This window comes from Capricornis sumatraensis, chromosome 20 (assembly GCF_032405125.1).
Source record: "Capricornis sumatraensis isolate serow.1 chromosome 20, serow.2, whole genome shotgun sequence".
Classification (NCBI taxonomy): Eukaryota; Metazoa; Chordata; class Mammalia; order Artiodactyla; family Bovidae; genus Capricornis; species Capricornis sumatraensis.
The window spans coordinates 18776302-18802921 of NC_091088.1; the positions used below are offsets into that span (position 1 = coordinate 18776302).

The 26620-nt window shown below is 52.2% G+C and overlaps 1 protein-coding gene across 2 annotated transcripts in view; it reads right to left on the minus strand.

Annotated features, from left to right (window-relative positions):
* Positions 1-23957, minus strand: part of FBXO31 (F-box protein 31) — a 37090-nt gene extending 13133 nt beyond the window's left edge. Inside the window, exons 1-3 of one of the 2 annotated variants that reach the window (XM_068992123.1) lie at positions 23609-23957; positions 11222-11293; positions 1239-1315 (exon numbers count right to left, since the gene is read on the minus strand). In XM_068992123.1, the coding sequence (XP_068848224.1) occupies positions 1239-1315; positions 11222-11293; positions 23609-23957 (498 nt within the window). Of the gene's footprint in view, positions 1-1238; positions 1316-8355; positions 8443-11221; positions 11294-23608 lie in introns of those variants that run through there. The other variant, XM_068992124.1, reaches the window with a different exon arrangement.
* Positions 23958-26620: the final 2663 nt, after the last annotated feature.

Consider the following 26620-nt stretch of genomic DNA (forward strand, 5'->3'; position numbering starts at 1 on the left):
AGAAGCCCTATTACTCACCGCCAGTAAGAAAAACAATGACCCCCTCCCGCACTGAAACTAAGGAGAGGATGTGCCCACGCTGGGAGCTGTCTGGCTTGTCCCCGGGAGAACATTCTAACAGCAAGGCTTCCCTGGCGGTATTAATATTGAACAAATGTGAAGTGAGTTTCTCAACAGATGTTTCCACTACATTATAAGGAATATGAAGCAATATTTATCCCTAACCAAACCCCACCTGGTGAGCAAAACCCAGAGTCACCAGAGTCACCTGGCGGTCCACGCGAACCTGGCTCCCGGCACCCTGAGAACCGCAGCAAGGCAGATCCGCCAGCCATCACCCTGGACTCAGGCTTCTGGCCCGCCGGGTGTATGTGCAGCAAGACGGAAGCAGAGGTGGACCCCAGGCTGCCGGAAGGACCCCTGGCTTGGTTTTCCCTGCACTGCCAGCCACAGTGACACTACGGCCTGGGCGCCCACCTGGAGCTCGGTGAGTACAAGGCCCCGCCCGGCTTCTGTCCCAGAGGCTGTAGTCCTGTCAGCAAGAACACCAGCAAGGGCCGTATCCTCCTTGATGCCAACTCCAGTTAAAGCCAAGGAAAGTCAGGTCTGAATTATTTAAAATGGACCCAAAAATTGATCAGCTAGTTTTTCACATAAGATAGGCAAGCATATAAAGATTAAAACCAAAAGACTTTTCTCCTGGCTACCATCAAGGAGCTTGTATCAAACAGCCGCTCCTGCTGGGACCAGCCATAAAGGCTGAATAAAAGGAAGTTAAAATGCTGCTTGAGGAGGCAGAGGGCAGGCTTGCAGAGGAGGGACAGGTGCCTGCCACGACCCCACGCATGCAACACACAGACCCTGGAGCAGAGCCAGCAAGGGCCTTCCATCCAGGGCCAGCCTCTGAGGGCCCCACACTGCCTCCTGTCCTTTCAGACCCTGATTTAGGGCAAAGGGCCTGTGCACGACCTAAGATGGGAGCGTCCGAGGCCTGTGACAATCAATGGCCCTTGGTGTCCAAGAGGCAGGGACCAAGTAAAGCATTTTTAATCACAAAGTCCCTGCATGTGGTGGGGGCCAAGAACTACTTAGAACGAATCTTTGCTCATTTAGAAAATAACACCTGGCCCGTTGAGTCTTTGGGACTATGTCAGGCGGGAACCGCTCTGGCCTGCCCCTCGGGCAGGTGGACAAAGTCCCATGCACAAGAATCCAGGCCCAAGGCTCTTCAGACTTACCACCACGTTCAGCAGTCCTCCGTACGGCCCGATATCTGGCTGCCACAAGCCCAGGATGTGTCTGTATCGGTGAAGCACTACAGGGAGAGAGAGAAGACAGCGCTTCGCTGTAGAATCAGCTGCCCTCCATGCAGAGTCAGTAATCGGAGGGAAGGGCGTTGGCGGGGGGTGGGGCTTGTGCAGAGGTCACTCATGAAGGCTCACAAGAGAGCCATGCCAACAAACGGGGCTTCAAGTAAACCTTACAAGTTCCTAAATCATTCTAAGAGTAAAAATGCCTTTAGAAAGCATGATATCGGAGTCATTTCGAGACCCGGCCTCTGCGTATCAGCTCCAGTGACGAGGAACTGCTGCCTCGAAAGACATACAGTGGGCACCCTGGTAGGTGATGAGCCTCCCATCAGTCTCCACGATGGAGTAAGCATGGGGCTCTTTACCAGGGGCGGAGTCCAAAATGTCACGGGGCTGTAGAGTAAGATTTAAATCGGGTCATCCTTCTTTAAAAACAAAACACGTTCCTGCCTGTTTCGAAAGCAATGCGTGTATATTTACCGGGGGCAACGAGAGAAAAGGGCACTTGAGGCCGACCTGAGATCCCACTGCGTGGCCACGGCCAGTGCAGCAGATGTCCTGGGAAAAGTCCCTCACTTCCACTTCCTTTGCACAGGTATTTGTGGAGTGAATAGCGAAAAGTGAGAACGTGAAAAGAGGAGCAAATTGCACAAAGAAGTGAACCAGCTCATGCGGGGCCCTGCCTGCCAGCTGCAGGGCCTGGGGTCTCACCACAGCCAGTGTGTGGTGCTAGAATTCATCTGTCAATTGGATTTGCCCATGGGGGCCAGGGGTGGGCAGACATTCTTGGTCAAACATTATTCTGGTGTGTGTGTGTGTTCCTAGATGAGGGTGACATTTCAATCTGCCATCTGACAGAGAATGCAGATGGCCCTCCCTCGTGTGCTAGGCCGTGTCCAATCAGTTGAAGGACTGAGCAGAAGACGGCTGGTGCTCCAGTGAGTATGACGGAGCTCCTCCTGCCTGGCTGAAAGCTGGGAGATCAGTCTTTTCTAACTTCAAACTCTAATCACGGGCTCTTCCTGAAGTGGACAAAAAGGCTAACCCTCCCACAAACAGGGGAGTTTTCTCTTGGCTGACTGTGTTGAGCTGGGACATTGGTCTTTTCCAGCCTTCGGATTTGAACTGAAACATGGGATCTTCCTGGGTCTGGAGCCTGCCAGACTTCGAACTGGAGCTACATCATTGGCTCCTCTGGGTCTCCAGGCTGCTGACTGGAGTCTATGGTCAGGGTCTCCATAGTTGTGCAACCCAACTTCTTATACTGCTCTCTTTCTATATGAAGGAACTGGTTCTGTGTCTGAAAACCTTGGCTAACACCCAGTGGGAGCTGTGGATGGTCTCGTAGTGCAGGAGCTGCATCATCACAACTTCAGGGAGGAAGGCCAGGCAGCAGAGTCCAGAGGGACCTGAACGCAGACCGCAGCTCTGCGGCCACCACTTAGTCTGGCGTACAGGGATGGGGAAAGCGGGTCCAGCACCATCCCAAGCCCACAGGGCGTGCAGAAGACTGGTGGCAATGTTCTACCAGCCTCCCTAAGCTTGCAGCCTCAGGACATGCGTCTTCTGAGTCGGCTTACAAGACACACATTAAAGTCAGTGGTTGTCTCATGGCCGTGCCCTGACAGGTTTTGTGTTTGTTAAGCAAGCAATAATAAGCGGGGTCAGAGTCACAAGCAAATACTGAGCTCCAGACGATGCAGCACACACGCACGTGTTTAGGGGTAAAACAGACTAATGTCTGCCACTTACCTAGAAACACAGCACATTATACGATGGATGGATGGACAGGTGTGTGGGGGTGAGGTGGGGCAGAGAGCTATGGAGTCAGGTACGTGGGTGCTCACAGCACAATTCTCTCTACTTTTCTGTTATGTTTTTAAAATGCTGCCATAGAACTGTGGAGAAAAAATCAAATGGGCCCATACAGCATGGTCTCCGGTCTCCCATCTTTCCAAGATCAATCAATCTGATCCCGAAGCCCCTGGAAAGTCTGTTCAAAGAATCTGCCACCAACTTGGCAATTTCCAAAAGGGAGTTCCTTCTTCTGCTTTAAAAGCAGCATCTCTCTGAAAAAAAAGAGTCCAGTCTCCTGTGTGTGTCGAGAGCACCAGCTGCCTCTGGATTGCACGCTCTACACAGGTGAGCACACACGGGTGTGCCCCTGGCTCCTGCCAACATGAGGCTGGCCCACCCAGCCTGGGCCCCCAGGACAGTTGCAGGGAAAGTCAGAGACCACCGGCGTCAGGTGGGCTGGGAGTGTACTGGCCCAGAGGCACTCGATTCCCTAAGATAACACGATGCCTGTGCTTTACAACGTATTCTTCAGAAAGTCTCAGGGTTAGTCCAGGAGAAGCGACCTGACAAGCCCCAGCGGCCCTCGGGCTGAAGCGTCCACTTGAGTTACATAAAATTTCAGAGTGAGAATGGGGAGGGCAGCCCCGTGTGCATGGTGATCGCCTGTGCCTGGGCCTGTTGGGAGGCCGGCTCTAAGGCGCCACGGCCACAGGATGGAACAAGCACGGACAAGCTCAAGAACCTGCCCTCAGGCTCGCCTCTGACCCGCGCCCGCACCCTGCCTCAGGCAGAGGAGGGGCCCTCGGGTTTAGGACAGAGTCCCCAGCACCTCTTGGCCTAGGTGCTCAACACACCCCAGGGCTCCCCACCTGGAGGAGGATCCCCAGCTCAACAAGCCCTCCTTCCACTGTCTCCAAACACGCATTGACCACTTAAGTCAGGTGAGTGAAGTGGGATTCAGTCCCACATACTGAATGGGGCTGGAGAAGGGAATGGCAACCCACCCCAGTATTCTTCCCTGGAGAATTCCATGGACAGGGGAACCTGGAGAGCTACAGTCCATGGGGCCGCAAAGAGTAGGACATGACTGAGCACCTGACACACACACACACTGAATGGGGCACACCTAACACCAGCCCACGTGCAGACAGCAGACTTGGGACCTGAGCCAGGCAGTGGACGGGGTCAGACCCTTCAGGGGCTGTTCCACCAGAAGCAGGCGTGCTCAAAGGGCCCAACTCCTAGGAATCCAGGGAAGACGGACATTCCAGTTCACAGGCGAAGGAACCAGAAACCAGAGAACCACACTTTAACTCAGTGAGAACAATGAAAATGCTCCTGCTCTCAGCCCGATGAAGCAGGACTTGGGCCTTCCAGAAGGAGCACCGGCTCAGAGACCCTGCCGACCACTGATCCCCAAGGTCAGTGTGGTTGTGTTCAAAAAACCAGCCTAGGTTCTCAGGTCACCCCAACACCACCACCACCAAAACAGGAACAATGGTCCAAGATGACTAAGGAACCTCTCAGCCCAGGAGCTAACAGAAAAACACTCTGTCCTAGTCAGGGCCAGCCGATCCTCATCTGCCAACGGGTCACTTAATAAGCCAAGTGGGAAACTCCGACACACTCAACAACACCCAGCCTAAAAGACCCAGCTCTCCTCGGCATGAGCTGAGACTGAGCAGTCTCTTCCCTGCTGTCCTGCCAGCAGCTGTCATGGCCCACCACACTCGGGGTGGCCGGCCCACCACCCACAAGCCCGTAACATCATTCTTGAATCACTACATCTGTCGTCCAGAACTGAGGTTTCAGGCTCAAAGGAAAACCCTACATGCAACTGACAGTATCTCCTGCCACCGACTAGAAACTTTTGGTAGCTGGAATAAAATCAGAGGAGAAAACACTTCCAAACCCACTCTGTGAGGCCAGCATGACCCTGATTCTAAAACCAGACAAGAACACCATGAGAAAAAAAAAAAAAATTAAAGGCCAATATTCCTGCTGAACACAGATGCAAATATCCTCAACAAAGTATCAGCAAACCAAAAAGGACCACGCACCACGATGAAGGGAATTTATCCAGGGAGGCAAGGATGACATAAAAGCCGCAAATCAATCAATGCGACACACCACATTCACAAAATGAAGGCTAACAACCACAGGAGCCTCTCCATACACGCAGAAAAGGTCTTTGACAAAATGCAACATCCATTTATGAGAAAAGGATATGGAGGGAACGTACCTCAACACAATAGAGGCCATGTGTGACAAACCCACAGCCAGCAGCACGTCAAACGTGAAGAGCAAAAAGCTTCTGAAAAACAAGGATCCCCACTCTCCCCATTTTCACTCAGTGTAGGATTGGAAGTCCAAGCCAGAGCAATCAGACAAGAAAAAGAAATAGAAGGCATTCACGTTGAAAAGGAAGAAATAAAGCTATCACCATTTTGCAGATGACATGTTACCATACCCGAAAGACACCATCAAAAACTTAGACTGAATAAATGAATTACATAATGTGGCAGGATACAAAATCGATATACAGAACAAAGTCAGGAGAAACGTCCCACAGACACACACTCTCCTCTCTGACACACATCCCACTGGTGCCCACAGCCCTTTCCAGGAGCACCCTTCTGCTTTATTCTTTCTGATGGTCTCCTGCCTTTCTCCGCAGCCACCCTGCAATGTGCTCTCTGCTCCTCTTGGCACACTGGGCTTTGGAGAGGACTTCCCCTCCAAAGACTCCACCCTGTGTCATCTATACCTGAGGATTAAAAATGGCCTGGCCATCTCCTCACCCATGGGGGAGATGTTCCACTAAACACCTCATGTCTACTTGAGCAACCTGGAGCACTGCCAGAATGCTGGGTCTGAGCCTCAAAGCCCAGAGCCGTACAGGTACACGAGGTTATTTTTAAGTTCAAAGTGCACCATCAATTCACACACACACACATGTGCTAGATCCATCATAAAGGCGACACACACACCCCCAGTACAATCCCAACATCTTACAGACACGGATTGTCAAGACTGTCAGTTAGCTACACACACACCCCAGGAGCAGCTGATCTGGGCCACAAGGCTGCAGAGAGACTGTGTCTCTCAGGTCCGAGGGAATGAGGGCCAGAAGACTTCAGGGGAACTGGGGACCTGAGGACCTGAGGTCCCATGGCTCCAGGCAGAGCACAAGCGGACAAGGAAGAGCCCAGGGCCTCGCTCCTCACAAGCCAGTCGTCACAGCAGATGTGTCTGGAGCTCAGGAGAGCATCAGAGCACGAATATCAAGGAGCCCTCAGTTAGGACACCTTAGGACACTGGAACCTGGAACAACACCTGGGCGTACAGAAGCTCAAGTTCAGTTGAAATTGATTTTTCTTTTTTTCATGCATGCTAATTTTCCCCTGATATTCTAGTAGGCCATCTAAAATAACAGACCAGTTCTCAGAGAAAGGCAACCAAGGCTGACAACTGGTTTGTTGTTTGTCACTGTGTTCTAGATCTTCCAGGCGTTCCACTGTGCTTTTATAACTGCACTCACAGCTCGAGGCGCCAGCATTCCCCCACTAAACCGGGTCCTAAAGGCAGCGTCAGCTACAAGCAATGGGGACAGCGTGCACGCAGCTCTGGTCCAGACGCTCGAGATGTGGCCTCCCAGAAGCGTGGTGAACCATCGGGACTCAGGACTCATCCTCATCACTGCAGGAAGGTTCTCTCCACCCTCTGGGCACAGAAAAGGACACCTCTCAAAACAACTTGAGGCACTTCCTGGTCCCGGTCACCCCCAGAGGCGTGTCAGAATTCCACATCAGCCTGACAGTGTAAGTCCTGGAAGAAGCCTGTGACAGCCCTGTGACATGATAACCTCTAAGTGCTTGTCTGTCTGTGTCTAAAAGCCCGCGACACCTGGTTCCCCTCAGCACAGCCAGCGCCATCGATCAGCTGTTCTCATCGATACCCAAAACGTCACCATCTGTCCCATGGGGCTGGAGATGGCGCCTGGCTCACTGACTGCTGGGCGCGGGGGGGACAGCACAGCCCAGGACAGAGTGTTCCAGAGAGCCCACTCCCAAGAGGGCCAGAAAAGGAACAGGACTCACGTCTTCAGCCAGCCAGCCCAGTCCGGGCATGTGGTGACCGCTCCCACACCAGTCCCCTGGGCCTGGGTGACACACAAGGCGGCTTTATAAGTGCACAGTGCCCAGACAGTGCCCCAGAGCACACTGCCCACACCTGGGCAGCCCTGCCCAGACTTCGGGATGACCCCTGAGTAAAACAGGACTGGCCAGCACACGGCGGCTACATGGAGTCTGGTGAGGGTTAGGAAAAATTCCACCAATGACTCTATTCTCTCTGTTCTAACCTGCTTTTGTTGAAAACTATGCTCTTTGGACTTCCTTAGTGGCTCAGATGGTAAAGCATCTGTCTACAATGCAGGAGACCCGGGTTCGATCCCTGGATTGGGAAGATCCCCTGGAGAAGGAAATGGCAATCCATTCCAGTACTATTGACTGGAAAATCCCATGGACAGAGGGGCCTGATAGGCTACAGTCCATGGGGTCGCAAAGAGTCAGACACGACTGAGCAACTTCACTTTCATGCTCTTCTAAGACTCGGGAGCGGGTCTGCTCAACACAGACGACGCTGGCCCCTGGATGCCCAGATGGGTGGGGAAAAGAGCAGGAGAGGGCTCCCTGTGCTTCTGAAAAATGTGAAAACAGCTTCCAGTGCATCCTGGCTCAACCCAATACAAAGAGAGACAGCATTCGTCCCCTGTGGAACACGGCTTAGGAAGATGTCTGGAGCTCAAGTGATGCCCATCAAAGGAGGAAATACCCACTATTTCTACGTACTTTTGTTGTGTGTGTATATGTGTGTGTAAACTTTTTACATTGACATCTACTGTTAACATGTGATGACTACAAAGCCTGGATGGGAACACTCACATTTCATCTCGGAAGAGGTAAGTTTTAAGGCTCCTACTGTCTCAAGAAGTGATAAATGTTAAAATGCACAGCAACACACGCTCGTGCTTGCTACAACCCCAAACCCAAAGCAGCTGTGGAAACCCAGCCCATTTGTATAACTGCCCCGGGGCCGCCACTCAGGAGGTGAAAATCAGCAAAAGCCAAGGAGGCCAGCCCGCTGCCGGGACCAGAGCCTGGGTGACAGGCCCTGCCAGCAGCATCTCGGCGGTGCTCGCCACAGAAGCGGAAGCCAGGGTGGGGCTGAGGGTGGGGGTACGTACGGCAAGTGTACACGTCTCTGTACTCCATGTGCTCGTAATCGGGCAGAATTCTCATGAAACGTCCCGACTTCACGCGTGGGTTTATACCTGAACAGACACAGCAGGCAAGCGGCTGAGGGGGCTTCTGCCTTCTCGACAGGACTCGCCACTCGCTCAGCCATGTCACACGCTTCCCTCACGTCCTCGACCCCTGGAACCTGCAGGGGCACTCGCCATGGTGGCAGGCCCAGCCAGAAGGAATCGTAGTGACAGGCGTTGCTGCCAGTCAGCAATCCGTGCTGAGAACTCCCCACGGCAGGCCAACTCGGGACTCCCCCGACCCCAGGCTCTCTCCATCACCTACCACGATCACCAGGCTCGCTGAGCAAGGAGGGCAGAGGTCACACTCACAGATATTGGGTGTGGGGAGCCCTGTACCCCAGCTAGGATCCCCGGCTTGCCTGGTGCATACCTGGCATGTCCTTCATCTGCTGCGTTTGAGCATGCTGTTTGTGCTGAAGGACGGTACTTGCCAGCCCCTGAACTCAGTCAGACTCCTCGCTCCTGAATCAAGGTAGCTGGGCCCACTATCTAAGGAGGAGAGGGGTGACTTTCTTATACCACCTCTTCCGGAAGCTAAGGACGAGGCCCTCAGAGCAAACTCAGAGAAACACGGTTCCGGGGCTGTGAGGATAGAAGCTGAAGCTCACGCTGGCTGGGGCAGATCAGACACTCTGGGATGCTGATTAACAGAATGCAAATCGTCCTCTGCACTTGGCAACCACTTTTGAGGGGTTGAGAGCCAGCATTATGACCTCTGCAGATGTCCTGCTTTGCCTGTGACCTCGCTGTGGCCCTGTCCCCTCTTGCTGGACTGCCCCTCTCTCCTGCTCACCCGTCCACTCACTGTGCCCAGACATCCCCTCCACAGGACAGCTGCCCTGAGCCCCTTTGCCCACAGCTGAGATGAGCTCCATGGGGGCCTTAATTTCTCACGTGTGCTCTCCCCCAGGCACTTCACCCCACCACCAGGCAGGTGTGAGCCTCCCTCCAGGACTATTTCAGGACTTACAGCTCTTACAGGGAACTCAAGTTCCAAGGGGACCAAGGCCAAGGACAGGGGTGGGGACCAGGACCAAGGACAGGGGTGGGGACCAGGACCAAGGACAGGGGTGGGGACCAGGACCAAGGACAGGGGTGGGGGTGGGGGGAGGGGTGGGGACCAGGACCAAGGACAGGGAGAGGATGCAGGGAGGGGTGGGACCAAGACCAAGGACAGGGGTGGGGTGGAGGGAGGGGTGGGGACCAAGGCCAAGGACAGGGGTGGGGACCAGGACCAAGGACAGGGGTAGGGGTGAGGGTGGGGGGAGGGGTGGGGGGAGGGGTGGGGACCAAGGCCAAGGACAGGGGTGGGGACCAGGACCAAGGACAGGGACAGGGTGCAGGGAGGGGTGGGGACCAGGACCAAGGACAGCGGTGGGGGAAAGGTGGAAATACAGGACCAAGGATAGGTGCAGCGGTGGGGAGGGCAAGGATGGTGGCTATGGTGGGCAAGGATGCAGCCCAGGCCTCTAGCAAGTGGGGAACTGGGATGCTGGGAGGTAGCAGAGGTAGGGCCGGGACATGCAGGGCTCTGGTGGGAGCAGGGGTGTAGGGGGAATATGGCTGCCTTGAAGGTACAGTCGAGCACCAACACCAAGAACTGCCTGTGTCCAGGGCGGCTGGGCTCCTCAGAGGAAGACCCATGAAAACCCAGAGACTCTGACAGGAGATTTCCCAACTCGTGAGCAAACTAACCCAGGAACACTTGCCAATCTAACACCCCCTAAGTGGCCACGGGATCGACATGGAGAGAAGTCTGAAGGGATGAGGAAGTCAGCCTGGATGCAGGGGCCAACTGTGGCCCATGGCCTGCCTCCCCGCACTCTGCTTGTGCCGGGGGTGTGGGCCACGTGAGGAGGGGCTGGCCCCCCGGGAAGCCCCCCATTCTGAATCACAGGTGTTCCCACAGAGGACCCCAGCCCTGGCTTCCTAGGGAAGCTGCTCGGGGAAAAGCACCACCTGGTCTGAGTGTTCTCTGCAGAACTGGTACAAAGTGCAAAACACGGTGAAAACCAAAATCTACCAAGATGCTTTTAAGATGAACAATTAAGGTCCTTTCCAGAGAACTCAGCAGGTCTCCCTCAGGCCAAAGGTCTTTCTTATACCGTCCTTTACAACCCAGCCCCGAGGGTTAACAGCGCATCACGCCCCAGCCCGGGTGGGGAGAGGCAGGATGCCCTCTGCGGGACCCTGGGTAGCATCAGTGCCAACAGCCTCACCCTTGAGGGAGGGCCAGAGGAGAGATGCTTGGGGCAGGGGCTCTGGGCATCAGGGAGCATTGCTGGTGACTCTGGAAGGCAAAGGGGTGGGGACAAGAAATGGGGGGAGGGGCGGGGACTGGGGGTTCACCACTCCTGCAGGAAGCGAGCCGAGGAAGGACAGGGCTGGGGTGGGGAGGAGGGGCCCGGCTGCTGTCACATATCACGGTCACCCCTGCTGCCACATCCCCAACCAGGCTGCAGGCCAGGGCCCAGAGAGGGGCACCTCTGAGCCCCCCAGAGCTGTGTTCAGGGCAGCCACGTCTCCCAGATAAACGACACCTGACGCACTGGTGCTGCAAAGTCAGGGTCATGCTTTGGCCAGAAACGGGGAGAAGAGAGCCCCCCGCCTGCTCAGTGCTGTCGTGCCTGTGCTGGCTCCACAGTGTCACCTCTGACTTTAAGGGGGCATCAAGAACTGGCCCGTGGGCTGAGGGCCAGGGACTTTTACTTTACGTGGCTGCCCCTGGAGGGTGAGGGTCCGCCTCTGGAACCAGTCAGCGGAGCATGACAACAGAGTAACTTACGCTTGGCATAGACATCTCGACAAGACACGCCCGTGATCTCCAGCTTCCGCAAGTTCTCACAAACGCCGTACTCTGTAACAAGAAACAGTTGCTGGGAATTACAGTCAAGAAATCAGAAAGCAGCAGCAATAGCAAGACTAGGGGAGGGGGGGGGGTGGACATGCCTCAGCCTTGGCCATGTTCTCTGAGCCTGACCCTTGTCCCACTGCAGAGGTTTTACGGGCCTTCTCCACACTCAGTCAACACCTCACTCACCGGTGAAGCCACTGTTCTATTTTTAGATGACACCACTCTGAATGAAACAGCAATCTGCATTGTCTATTCTGATAAGCTCTGGAAACCTAATCGCTCAAACCCACAACCAGACAACCAGCTCATGAACACAGTGAATGCTGTGTGTTCCCATGGAAATAAGACCATCACTGGTGTCAGGGTTCCACAAAGGCCCCAGACCCCGGTGCGGCTACTGACTCTGAAGTGAAGACACAGCTGGGGCTGCCCAGGGTAGCCTTGAAGCAAAACCCTATACCACCTCCATGACAGCACTCTCCCCCACCTCAGGCAGGGGCCCCCAGCTCAGAGAGGTTGGTGACTCAGCAGTCCTTCCAGAAGGCCAGCAAAGGGCTGTCCACCTCGTCACACCATGGCCCCTCCCCCTGCCAAGGCCTGGTCTTTCCAGTGGAACATCTGACATCAACCCAATGCTTCTATGGCTGCGAGGATTTTGACAATGTCCAAGCCAAGCTCAAGATGCAGACAGTGAAGCAACCACTTGGGGCAAGGCGGTCACCACCTGGCAACCTCCCTGAGACCGGGCCTGTCTCCCGGCCTCCCCTGCTGACGAACAGCCCATGGCCTGCCTCGTGATCATACAAAAGCACACGTGCTACCCTCCTGCCAAGAAGAATGTGGACTCCACTCCAGAGAGTCACGCAAGTCGCAAGAACTTGTAAGGAACTCGATAGTGAAACATGCTGTATGTGACCTGGGGCAGGGGTGACACTTGCATGTCACATGAGCCACCAGCAACCAAGAGGCCCCAAACCCTCTCAGACCATGTGGGAGACCAGCTGGAAGGGCCACTTCCACCCTGGCCGGTGGTCGAGCTGGAGTGGGTCTGCCCACACTCTTGAGAAGAGCTCGGCCCCACACCAGACAGCCTTCATGAATTCCCACCACGGCCAGGCAGCTGCCTGACAACCACGAGGCTGTCACCACCTTGGGTGATCCCCATAAACAGTGCCCTTCCCTTGCATCAATGTCAGTGCACTCAAACACTGTCACCACACGAGACCCGAGCCTGGGTCTGTTTGCTGTGTGGTTCTGAAAGGACAGCTCCTCCCCCTCGGTTCCAGCAGCAACCAGTGCACGTGGTCAACAAGACCTGCCTCTTAATGCCTCGCAGACACGATGGACATGATGGTTTGGGAGCCCACTGGGGGCAGGGGGTGGGAATCCTTCTCCTCTGAACTGTGCACTTTTTAAAAATAATTTATTCTCTCATTTATTCTTTTATTTTTTTATTGAAGGATAATTGCTTTACAGAATTTTGTTGTTTCTGTCAAACCCCAACCTGAATCAGTCACAGGTATACATATACCCCCTCCCTTTTGAACTTCCCTCCCATCTCCCTCCCGATCTCACTCCTCTAGGTTGACACAGAGCCCCTGTTTGAGTTTCTTAGCCATACAGCAAATTCCCGTTGCACTTTTGTGATACATGCGGACACTGCCGGTCAGATGCAGGGCACAGACCAGAGACGCGCCCGCACGTGCTCTGGAAGCCTGTATCTTGCAGAGGCATCAGTGCCACCCCACATGCACCTCCTGGGGCCGAGTCGCTAAAGGCGGGCAACCTGATCTGTGGTTTTCCTGTCTGAGTCCAGCAATCGTCCAACCTGAGAGAAACAATGCACTGCCTCCCAGCGACGGCTCAAACTTTGGATGACTGAAACACTGAATCTCTCTGCACAACGTGTCAAGAAAAGGCACTGTTAATATCACCCAGGAGATGAACCTGCATGAGCAGACAAACCAACCACAGAAAAGGCCACTGACAATCGGAAGGAAAGCAAAGGTATGACACAGTGCTAATAAATATGGCAATGCTCAGTGCGTTTTCCTCAACGTTCCCCAAAGATAATATATTCACCAAAGCAGAACAATGTCACTGTGACCCAAATGTTCCTGCAAGAAATGTTTGGTATTTTCCACATGATGGGAAAGGCTTTTTTTTTTTTTAAGTAGTGGCTAGTAATGATTCTACCTCCTCTGACTGTTCTGTATACCTTTCCATAAGTCACTGGGGAAATGCCATAAAGTAGCATTAAGGCCAGTGTACCTACACCACCACCGAGCCTCCCTCTCAGAAAAACTCATCCTCCTGCCCAAGATGGTTACAGTTAGCACATCAAACCATGCTGCCCACAGCTGCTTTCTAATTCCCAGCAATTCAAAAAGTTTCCTTGCCAAACTAGTACATCAGGCAGCTTGTGAAAGTCTTTTTTGAAAGTGTCTACTCTAAAACCAGCAACACAGTCTAAAAAAACAAAAAAAGGTTGGGAAGGGGGAGAAAAATGGCTGGCTGAGCTAGACTTGAGGAAATTTAAATTAAACATAGAATCCAGCTATTACCCTATTTCTAGTACATTCTCAAAAGAGATGAAAGTAGACACAGAGATGTGTATTCACCCTTGCTCACAGCAGCACTGTTCACAATAGCCAAGAAGTGGGGCCAACCCCAGTGTCCACTGACAGATGACGGAGAAGCAAAACAGGTCCATCCTCACAGCGGAATATTCAGTTCAGTTCAGTTCAGTCGCTCAGTCATGTCTGACACTTTGCGACCCCATGAATCACAGCACACCAGGCCTCCCTGTCCATCACCATCTCCCGGAGTTCACTCAGACTCACGTACATCGAGTCCGTGATGCCATCCAGCCATCTCATCCTCTGTCGTCCCCTTCTCCTCCTGCCCTCAATCCCTCCCAGCATCAGGGTCTTTTCCAATGTGTCAACTCTTCGCATGAGGTGGCCAAAGTACTGGAGTTTCAGCTTCAGCATCATTCCTTCCAAAGAAATCCCAGGGCTGATCTCCTTCAGAATGGACTGGTTGGATCTCCTTGCAGTCCAAGGGGCTCTCAAGAGTCTTCTCCAACACCACAGTTCAAAAGCATCAATTCTTCGGTGCTCAGCTTTCTTCACAGTCCAACTCTCACATCCATACATGACCAGTCGAAAAACCATAGCCTTGACTAGACAGACCTTTGTTGGCAAAGTAATGTCTCTGCTTTTCAATATGCTATCTAGGTTGGTCATAACTTTTCTTCCAAGGAGTAATCGTCTTTTAATTTCATGGCTGCAGTCACCATCTGTGGTGATTTTGGAGCCCCAAAAAATAAAGTCTGACTCTGTTTCCACTGTTTCCCCATCTATTTCCCATGAAGTGATGGGACCGGATGCCATGATCTTCGTTTTCTGAATGTTGAGCTTTAAGCCAACTTTTTCACTCTCCTCTTTCACTTTCATCAAGAGGCTTTTTAGTTCCTCTTCCCTTTCTGCCATAAGGGTGGTGTCATCTGCATATCTGAGGTTACTGATATTTCTCCCGGCAATCTTGATTCCAGCTTGTGCTTCTTCCAGCCCAGCATTTCTCATGATGTACTCTGTATAGAAGTTAAATAAGCAGGGTGACAATATACAGCCTTGACGTACTCCTTGTCCTATTTGGACCCACTCTGTTGTTCCATATCCAGTTCTAACTGTTGCTTCCTGACCTGCATATAGCTTTCTCAGGAGGCAGGTCAGGTGGTCTGGTATGCCCATCTCTTTCAGAATTTTCCACAGTTTATTGTGATCCACATAGTCAAAGGCTTTGGCATAGTCAATAAAGCAGAAATAGATGTTTTTCTGGAACTCGCTTGCTTTTTCCATGATCCAACGGATGTTGGCAATTTGATTTCTGGTTCCTCTGCCTTTTCTAAAACCAGCTTGAACATCTGGAAGTTCACGGTTCACATATTACTGAAGCCTGGCTTGGAGAATTTTGAGCATTACTTTACTAGCATGTGAGATAAGTACAATTGTACGGTAGTTGCCTTTCTTTGGGATTGGAATGAAAACTGACCTTTTCCAGTCCTGTGGCCACTGCTGAGTTTTACAAATTTGCTGGCATATTGAGTGCAGCACTTTCACAGCATCATCTTTCAGGATTTGAACGAGCTCAACTGGAATTCCATCACCTCCACTAGCTTTGTTCATAGTGATGCTTTCTAAGGCCCACTTGACTTCACATTCCAGGATGTCTGGCTCTAGGTGAGTAATCACACCACCGTGGTTATCCGGGTCGTGAAGATCTTTTCTGTACAGTTCTTCTGTGTATTCTTGCCACCTCTCCTTAATATCTTCTGCTTGTTTGGTCCAGACCATTGCTGTCCTTTATTGAGCCCATCTTTGCATGAAATGTTCCCTTCATATCTCTGATTTTCTTGACGAGATCTCTAGTCTTTCCCATTCTGTTGTTTTCCTCTGTTTCTTTGCACTGATCGCTGAGGAAGGCTTTCTTACCTATTACTCAGCCTTAAAAAGGAAGAGAGGCAGACACTCGACACAGCCTGGCTGAACCTTGAGGACGCTGTGCTGAGTGAGATGAGCCCATAGCAAAAGGGCAGCATTGTATGGTACCACTGATACGAAGTCCCCAGAGCGGCCCGATTCATAGAAACAGAAGGTAGAAATGGAGGGTGCCAGGCGCTGGGGGAGGGGAAACGGGGTGTTACTGTGTCACGGGGACTGAGCATCCACTGGGCAAGATGGAAAAGTTCTGGCCATGGTGGTGATAGCTGCACAGCCACATGAATGCATGTAATGCCGCTGAACTACCCACTTCAGAAAGGTCAAAGTGGTACATTTCACTTAGTGTATATGTTACCACAATTAAAAAAAGAATTAAATTGCCACTTCCAAATATTCCAACCAGGAAATTTCCAAAAATCTGTTTAACGCATGTTTCGCCAAGAGGGAAAAACAGGCCCGGAATCTGGGCTGAGTTAACACTGAAGCTGCATCCTCCTGTGACCCGACCACCAGGGGCTCTCGGCCCTCCTCACTCCTTCCCGTCCAGTGAGGTGCGTCCCTGTCTGGGTTTTACCCAAGCCCCCCACCACAGATGTGTTTCTTAACGTGCAGGAGGTCTTTTCTGTCTCCACGGGTGGTGATGGATGATAGTTTCCTCCTTCTCTGTTTTCCACTCTCTCACCTCTACAGGAGAACCCGAGGGTCACATGCTACTTCCCAAGACCCTGGAAGAAAAGACAGAGGTGAACAGAGCTGGCACCTGTGCCTGCCATGGCTAGGACGTGCAGGCACTCTGTGTCAGAATCACAAAGTGACAAAGTTAGCGACATCCTTCTACAGGCTGCACCAGTCCTGGAGTCCACAGTTACAGGGCACTCAGCCCATGCTCCAATAAAGGCCACTCAGGAGGGCTCTGCCACGCTGGATGGCCACAGAGCCAGGACCAACTCTGACGCAAGCGAGGGGCACATGGGATGAGAGTGGGAACAGGGGGCATCCTGCTGCTCCGGAGACGGAGGTGGGGGTCCAGGGCAACGCAGGAGCACTGCACAGGCAGCAAAGCGCCCAGATGGGGCGACCTGTGGGTGGAGCCGGCAGAGACACACCTGGAGGCACAGGTGGGGCTCCAGTGCGGAGGCCACTGCACTGCCAGGCAAGGCAAAGGCAGAAGAAAGGCTAGCGGGGCCCAGCCGTGGCCCCCAGAAAGCAGCAGTGGGAGGAAGGGGGCTGGGGGAATGCGGCTGGGTTGTTTCTCACCTGCTGTAAACTTAGTTCCCCAAATAAAAACAGAAGGTAATATTGATGGAAATGTTGTTCATTTTTCTTTGCACTAGATTAGGGGATAATTATAACCCTTAATAAAGTATGGCTGGAATTTCTGAGGCTGAAAAAGGAGGCAAAGGCAGAGATGGGAGCTGGTAGAGCAGAGGGGGTCCATCAGGCTTGCGGTGGGGGGTTTCAGGCAACTGGCTTTCAGGCCTCCTGCTCTGAGGACACCCCTCCAACAGCAGAACACGGGTTCCAAACTCCTGTGTGTCCCCAAGCTTGCTGCTTTTCTTAGCTGTTACTGTAACTGCATGAAATGCCTTTTTTAAAAAAAAATAATAATAATGTAGCAGATCTGGAAAAGCACTTTGCAGCCAGCTCATCTCAGGATCGGAGGAGGCAATGGCACCCCACTCCAGTCCTCTTGCCTGGAAAATCCCATGGACAGAGGAGCCTGGTGGGCTGCAGTCCATGGGGTCGCTGAGGGTTGGACAGGACTGAGCGACTTCACTTTCACTTTTCACTTTCATGCATTGGAGAAGGAAATGACAACCCACTCCAGTATTCTTGCCTGGAGAATCCCAGGGACAGGGGAGCCTGGTGGGCTTCCGTCTATGGGGTCACACGGAGTCGGACACGACTGAAGCAACACAGCAGCAGCAGCATCTCAGGATAGACGAATGTAAAAACCAAACCTAGATCCAGCCCATGGGCATTTCCTATTAAACACTTAGAATATTTGGGCTGCTAAGCAAACAGTTCCCCAGGACAGCTGATACCACCTACACAGTCAATGAGACTTCTTCCCAACCAGCTCCGCCTCTGCAAAGATGAACAGCCTCAGTGCCAACAGAAGCCTCACCCTTCCAGCCAGAAGATGCTGACCCTGATCAGCTCCGTGACGGGCACCCACTGGCCAAGACAGCCCCACTCCCACTGAGGCCCATTTGTCATTCTTAGACACTTCTTCCTGCTACACGCACCCCTGCTGGGTCTCACCACCCATTCCTGAGACGGGGGGTAAGCAGGAGTCTGACTCTGCCATCACGTCTCCCCAGACCTCCTCTCAGATTTCAGATACTCCTCGACACCCCATTAATATTTAGCAAGCAGGCCTGCTGGCTACTCCGGGTTCCTCCCCTGCCCATCACCATGGGGCAAACAGTGAGGGCATCACTGGCAAAGGATGCGGACTCATGAGTGAGAACCCAGGCCACCTCCTGGACCAGTCCTGGGCTTCTCAGAGGACAGTGTTTCCTCCAAAGTCCCAAAGACACACTCCTTCCAGCCAGAAAGACAAACCAAGATCCTCAACTGCATTACGTAACCACTTTGTAAACACAGCGAACAGTGAATACAGCCCAGCAGTTCTTCCTGGCAAGGCACCCATGTTTGTCCAGTTAAACATGGCCAAGGGGGAATCTTGGCTTAGCACTTCCTGGGGGCCAGACACGCTTCCTATCTTGCTGCTCTGAGGCTAGCGATGTCCGCTAAGAGGAAGCGTCTCCTGTACCCCTCCTACTCTGCTAACTGGAAGGATTAGGTTTCTCTGTGGAGCAGCATACGTGATGCAGCTCCCAAAAATAAAGAGCCTGTAGTCCTGTCACTGAGCAAAACAGGACAGGATAAGAGCTTCCCTCCAGTTCTGGGACCCTGCTGTGTGTCCAGGAGGCGACCTGGCTTCCTCTTCTCCTGGTTGGGACAGGGATGCTCCTACTACCTGGACAGTCTGTTTATATACCACCACCCACCCCATAGCCCCCAAACAACCAGGCTGAACAGGGATTGCTTAACGAGAACCATAAAATATTCCCAAAGACAACAACCTGCCCACTTCACCTCCTCTCTGGATGATCCTTCCAAGCTCAGCCATGTTTATCAAAAGCTACAGTATTCACATTTCATGTCAGCATACCAAACAGAACAGAAATAGTGTTTTCTTCTGTATGCAAATACAAAATTGAATACTACTTTTGATTTTCCCATTTCTGTCATATAGCTCAAACATTATGGGAAAAGGATATTTCTAATTATGATGGAATTTCAGCCCACCTTAGACTTACAACTGATCCAAATATTATACAAATATTATTCCAGGGGTCACTGAGGCACTTACCATCAAGAAAAGAAATGGGAAACTATATACTATAAAGTTGAAACCTGACTTTATGTCTCTTGTGTCTTTACGTGTGAGCATTTCCTTTGTTTCTAAATATATCTTTTGCTATTATTTGAATGTTCTGAGTTGGAATCACAGTCTGAATTTTCTAGACGCATCAGCCTCAGGTAGACCTCACAAAGTGCTGCAGAGATGAACCGTGTTAAAAATGGCCAGCGTTTCAAAATTCACCAACTAAACAGTGAAGTATTAACCAAGAAAAGCCTCGTCAGGGTCAAAGGCAAAGAACGGACTTGGCCTCTGCCCTATGCTCTGAGAAATGACGGCTTATTTATAGCCCCACAAGCAAGTAACTGCAGGAGGCCTGGAGCCAAAGGGGTGATGCATCAAAACACGGCTGGGGGTGGGGGTGGGGGTGCGGGGGTTGGAAACGGGGAGAGGCGGAACCCAGCTCACAGCCAATCCCGCGCCGCCCTGCAGGCCAGAGCGGCTCTGCTTTCCCAGATGAGGGGAAATATCACTTATTTGGTGTACTTGCCCCAAAAACAGAAGCACCTATTTGGCTTCTGAGTAGCAACTTTCTTTCGCCTGCCCAAAGAAACTATGTAATCCAACAGCTCCATTAGGCAGGGGGCTCAGAAAACCAAATTCTATAAAAACTACTGATTTATTATTGCTGATTTACTATTGCTAGGACACTGAAAAACTGAGACTCGCACTAGCACTCTAAACAGCCACCTCCCTCTAAGTTTCTAGGGTCCCTCCCCCACCACCCTCCACCTGCCCCCAAGTCATCCTCTCATTTTAAAAAGAGCCCCTGTTTCGCATGTCTTGCCCACAGCCCAAAACTCTTAGAAGCAATAAAACACAGGGGTAAGAAAAAAAATTTTTTTAAACAAAACACAGGTGTGCAGCACCCTCTTCCCCAGATTGCTTGTCTTCTCCTCTGGGAAAACTGATTAGTAAAACACAGAAAGCAGAGGTACAAACACTGAGCGGCAAACATGCACACTAACGCCTCACTCGTCCTCCCAGGACACTAACAAGTGTCAGGGTTGGACCTGGGGCTTCAGAGCCAGGAACTCCGGTAGGCTGCGACTACCCACCTCCTGCTCACCAAGGCTGGGATCGCTTTGGTTTTTGCCTCTGTGCGCACAACTTTGACCCTATCTCCCACCACAACCAAATGTCTAGTTCAGGATGGAAGATGTTTAGGGGCTCAGAGAAATGAGACTTGTCTCACACACCACTATTCTTATACATATTCCAGTCGTAATTAGACTAACCCTATGGGATGCCTATTAATGCTACATGGGACTGCCAACCATCCAATGTTGGACCCAGATGAACTGGAAGTTAAAGTTACCAGAACAAACAAGTGAAACTGAAGACCTGGCTGTTGACAACCTCCATAACCTCGGGATGACAATCATTATTTAAACCGAAAGCTACCAGTACATAACTTTGATTAACGCTGTAACTTTTGCAAAAGCGACTATAAGTGAAGTTTGAAAGTAAAGGACTATTGACTATAAGAAAATGTTTTGCATATTATTAAACAGAAATCGATCCAGATTAAATAAAACCTGCAAATCAATAATAAAAAGAATAACAGTGGGGGAAAGGGGCAAAGATTAAGGATACACGAATAAGAGAAAACGAAGAGTGCCAATAATTCTGTTTTTTTAATGCGCATCTTCATGAGTTATCAGCCATCTGCAAATTAAATGAGATGCTGTTTCTCACCCAGATTGGCACAGATTTTTAGAAACAAATGGTTCAAACCAGAAAAAATTTAGGGGATGCTGGATTAAACGACATAACGAACCCAGACCACAAAGGCAGCTCTGTGATGAGCACAGAGCACTCCTGTTACCTTCAGTGTTTTCCCTGTGCATGCCTCATGACAGGTGTGCAAAGAGGAAAACACACCTGTTAATATCTGGAGTGAAAAATCACCGCCCCCCCCAACCCTCCCCACCCCGGCAAGATAACTGGCCAGTTTCCAGCAAAACTATGAAACTCATAGCCCACTACCCCAGCAATACCAGTTCTGGATATATTCCTCAGAGAAATTATCAAATTTAACTGCATCCAAGGAAACATATGAGCTCGTTCACTATCACACTGTGTGCAGTGAGAAAAACAAAAATGAGCAAAGGACCACACACGGCCTCTCCAAATTATGAACCGCCACACAGTGCTCAAGAAGCCGGAACCAGATTGAAATGTATTAACATGGACAGAATTTAAAAACACAAGTTGACAGATGCATAATACTCACGGATGACATATTTCTGAACTAAAGCACTATAATACAATGTTGGGGATGTCACAGGTGTACGTATATACAAGTAAACTCGACCCACAAGCGTGGCTGCTTCTCGAGGGTGGGAAAGACAAGGCTGATCTGGAGGGATCTGAGAGCTGGCTAGAAGGCTTTCTTTTTTAAAAAAAAAAAAAAGGAGAAAAATCAAAGGCAAATATGATAGAAGACTTAACTGTTATTTACTGGGGATGACTAAGAAGGCATCTGCTTTACCATGTTTGTCTTTCATTTTTTTAATTTCTCAGAGTGAAAATTCTCCCAGCTCCCAGGCCACCTTGGTGAAGAGGAGGCCTTGACCCAGCTGTCAACGGTGTCTGCTGTCCCCAGAGAGCTGCACTGTGAGGCACAAAAGCAGGCAAGGAAAGGCTAGTCATCCTCCATCTGCCCTCACACCTTTCTACATCTTCAGGAGGACTTTTCATATTTCCACTAGAAGTTGTAAGAACCTGTCCTGAGCTGTACCTCTGGTTAATTTTACCCTGTGGCACACCTCTGAGCTTTCTGATCACACGCAAGTTTTGTTAGCCTCTGCTCCTACATATCTTACAGTTTCCCCAGAGACAACCCCCTGGAGACCACCACACAGGTTTGGCTGACTGATGGAGAAACTCACAATGCTCAAAGCAACATCTGTGACAAATCTGGGATTCACAAGGGTACAAAATGCAAAACAAACCAAACGAAAAGGTGGAATTCTCTTTGCCTCTAAAAGAGGTGAAATTAAAATGGCCGTGAAGCATCATCACCAGTTAGGGTGTGAGGGTTTCATCTGTATCATCTCATTTTACCCTCAAAGTCACCCTATGGGGGCAGCACTTCCCAGTAACAGTTGGGCCAGGGAAGCAGCGTGTCCAGGATCTCAGCAGATAAACAGAGTCTAGTCACCGACGACCAATCCTGAGGGCTGACCGCTGAGCTTTATGGTAGAAAGATGATGAACTGACTGACCTCCCTCTGGAGAGGATTCGGGGAAAGAGGCCATCTTGTGAGGTCTTCCTGGGGGTGTAAATACCAACAGCTGGGCAATGAGTATGTACGGTGTTATCAAGATGCACAGCCTCCCTGCTGCCCACAACCCCACTTTGGAAAGTTACACCCCAAGAAGATAGTCTCAGAAGTTCTAAAAGGTACATGTAAGTCCCATCAATTCCTATAAAATGCACAAGGCAGTCTCGATGGCACAAGGAAAAACTGCAAGCTTAAAAGTCTAACAGTAAAGGACTAGCCTGTGGCATACACAGGCAGTGGAACACTATGAAGTTTTTTATACTGAATCTTCTATGAGATCATAAATGATACGGTCCCATTTACGGAAAAATGGGTACATGACTCCACATGTGCATACGGTGAGACGGTTTCCAAAATTTTAAGAGTGGCTCATCTTTGATAGCAAAGACCTCTGATGATTTTTTACTTTTTTCCCTTTTTGTTCTTCATTGTTTGATTTTTCTTCTTACCTATCCTTTTTACCGAAACTCTAGAGTTTAGTGAACAGCAGAGATCTGTCAACGTTTAAATAAATACAGAGCCCTGAACTCTGGGTTAAGTAAAGCTGTTTTCAGGGGATTTGTTACAAAACTATTCACCACCCTCACTTCGGACATCAGCATCCCTTGAGCGGGGCATAAGCGCCCTCCAGCAATGCCTGCCTCACAACCCACCGCTTCACAGACCAGGTCCTCGCCCTCGAGACCGTCCAAACCCTCCGGCTCCCCTAACTATTCAAGTTCACCCTCATCGATCTCGTCAGCTCCGCCTCCAGGGGCTGGGAACCGAGAAGGGTGTCACAGACGTCAGCTAGTTCCCCGGCCTAAACCCAGCCAGCCCCAGCTCGCGTCGCTGCCCTCGGCGTCCTGGCCCCCGTAGCTGGGGGACCCCCTCACCCCTCTCTGAGCACCCCATTGAACTCCGCCGCGCCCGGAACCCGCGCCCGCATCTGTGGCAGCGGCCCCCGGGGTCACAGCAGCACCCGGTGGCTGGGACCTTCCGCCAGGGATCCTTGTTCGATGGCAGCTGCCCTTCCAGAGCCCGTGGGGACCCCACCCCAGCCCCTCCCAGTCAAGCCCCCTGGGGCCCAGGCCCCGCCCCGGCGCACTCACCCTCCCGGCAGCGCCGCCTCCAGATGGTGTCAGTGTGCAGAATGCGTCGGAACTTGGTGCAGACCTGGGCCAGGCTGGGCAGGTCAGTGCCGGGCAGCGACGCGAAGATCTCCACCAGCAGCTCGGGCGGCAGCTCCAGCAGCGAGCATCGCGGGGGCGACGAGGGGCCCGCGCTCCGGTCGTCCCCCGCCCCGGACAGCGCCGCCGAGCCCGCCTCGATGAGCTCCTCCTCGGGATCCGTGTCCGGTTCGCTGTCGGCCGCTGCGGTCTCGGCCGGGCCCCGGCGCTGCTGGCGGCGCCGGCATCCCCGCGACGGGCCCACGCCGCAGAGGCGAGCGCACACCGCCATGCCGGCGACTGACGGCAGCCGCGCCGCCGCCGCCGCCAGTGCGCACGCGCCGCCCGAGAGCCGAGCCCCGCCCGCCCGGCCGGAGAGCCCGGCCCCGCCACGCCGCGCCACGCCCCTCCAGGGAGCCTTATTCCCGCCCCTCCAAGGAGCTTTATCCCCGCCCCCAGAAACGCGGAGTCCCGCCCCCCGGGGGAGCCGAGCACCACCCCTGGGAGAGCCCTGCCTCGCCACGCCCCGTCAGAGAGCCAAGCCCCGCCCCAGGGGACCAAGGCACGCCCCTGGGGTTCGAGGCCCCGCCCTGCCTGACAGCTAAGCCACGCCTCTAGTACATTGCCGACGTCCTTGTCTGGGGCTTGGCCACGCCCACTACGGGGGACCCGAAAAGTCTTGGGCTCGCTTGGCCGGAAAGCCCCCCGCCTCGACCTCCCTTCAGGGTTCATTAGGTCCCTCTTCTCGCAGCCCTACCCGTCCCAGGCGGCCCCGGCCTCCGCTCACCTGAGGACTGCGGGCCTCCCGTCGCGAGCGCGGACAGAGCACGGGAAAGGAATGTCACCGACAAACGCACGACGGCCACCCCTTCCCGACTGAGCGCACACGACGGGGTAGACAGTAGATGGCGTGCTGCCGGTTGTGAGGGCCGAACTCACCACCTCCTGAGTACGGGACTGGAGCTCTCCCAGAGGTCACTCTGAAGACCCTACGAGGGACCACCCCCCCCCCGCCCTCGGAGAATGCCTCGGGAAGGCCCGAAGGCCCCTTCCAGAGCTCCCCCCAAGGATCCCCAAAGAACCCCCTGGGAAGACCCAGAGGACCCCCAGGGAAACTGGAGGACCCCCTCTCTCGAGGACCCTCTGGGAAGGCCTCAAGGAGCCCCCAAGAATCCCTCTGAGAATCCCCAAAGAACCATCCAGGGAAGCCCCGAGGACACCCCCACAGGATCGTCCCAGGAGGGCCCCTAAAAAGACCCCTGGGAATTCGAAGAACTCTCCAGAAAGGCTCTGAGGACCCTCTGGAGAATCCTCCAAAAAGGCCTGGAAGAGAGTCCTCCTACAACCCCCCCCCATGAAGGCTCAGAGGATACCAGCCCCGGACCCTTCAGGAGGAGCCCTCTTAAAACCCTCAGGACCTCTAAAATCCCCCTGAGCACCCTTCCATGAAGAACCTCCCAGGGTAGCCCAGAGAACACTCTTCTGAGGACCTCCCAGGAAGGCCTGGAAGAACTCCCCGCAGGATCCCAAGAACCCCACCAAAAGTTTCAAAGGACCCCAGTGTACACCTCAAGGATCCCCCCGAGAGAACAATTCAGGATGCGCACAAGGATACCCACGCCACATCTCCCCATGACCCAGAAGGGTCATATAAGGTGTGTTTAGGGGAACAACACAAACTTATAGCACCTGGAACTAGTTAAGCCAAGTCGGACCCTAAATTACGCCTTTCTTTTATTTAAAAACTGACATTCACTTATTTCTACCCTGATTGCAATGAAAAGGGGAAATCACACTAGGTGGGTAGTCTATATGATCTTCAGTTCAGTTCAGTTCATTTCAGTCGCTCAGTCGTGTCTGACTCTGCTACCCCATGGACTGCAGCACACCAGGCCTCCTTGTCCATCACCAACTCCTGGAGTTTACTCAAATTCATATCCATCCAGTCAGTGACACCATCCAACCATCTCATCCTGTTGCCCCCTTCTCCCACCTTCAATCTTTCCCAGCATCAGGGTCTTTTCAAATGAAATGGGTATATCTTTCCTTTTCTCCTTTGCTTTTCACTTCTCTTCTTTTCACAGCTATTTGTAAGGCCTCCTCAGACAACCATTTTGCCTTTTTGCATTTCTTTTTCTTGATCACTGCCTTCTGTACAGTGTTATGAACCTCTGTCCATAGTTCTTCAGGCACTCTGTCTATCAGATCTATATGATCTTGCTGTGCCCTAATTACCTTGTTTACTGTGCTCTAGGGTACTGTGGGTTCTAGAGAGGAAGCCAGCTAGGGCCTGGGGCAGGGGTGAAAGACACAAAGCCTTCCTGTGACAGTGGCTTCCCCTTAAGCCGCACTAATAATAAGAAACTGTCATTTCCAGAGAGAAGGATGCGATTATGAGAGGAAGCAGACCTCTGCCTGGCTCGGCCCAACTCCTTTCTGGTCCAGACTGACATCAATACCCTGAAGTGCTGGAGCAACTGCCCAGAGCCCATATGGAAGCTAAGAATCCACAGACCACCCCAGTGTTTCTGGTCGGCGCTGCTCTTTCTTCTCAGATTGAAAAATAACGACTCTACCAGTTCCCTGGGCCCAGCCTCCACAAGGTCCTGGCTCTTCACTACTTCCCTAAGGAGGTCTCCAAGCGGAAAAGACAGCTGCCTACCCCAGTCCACAGAATCCCATAAACAGGGAAGTGCATCTTTTCACAGAAGTAACAATGCTGGACTTCACACCTTGACTATCTCAGCTCAGGGCAATTGAAAAACAACTTGTGACTGCCTTCCCTGTATCTGGGTGTTTTTTCGAACTGTCCTCCAGCCTGTTATCAGAACTCACTTCCTGCAAATGGTAACACAGAAACAAAACAAGAGTCATGCTTCACTCACCTATTTAATATTAGTATTTAATGGCCCCATTGACTACATATCACATCACACAGAGTGCTTCACAATCCGG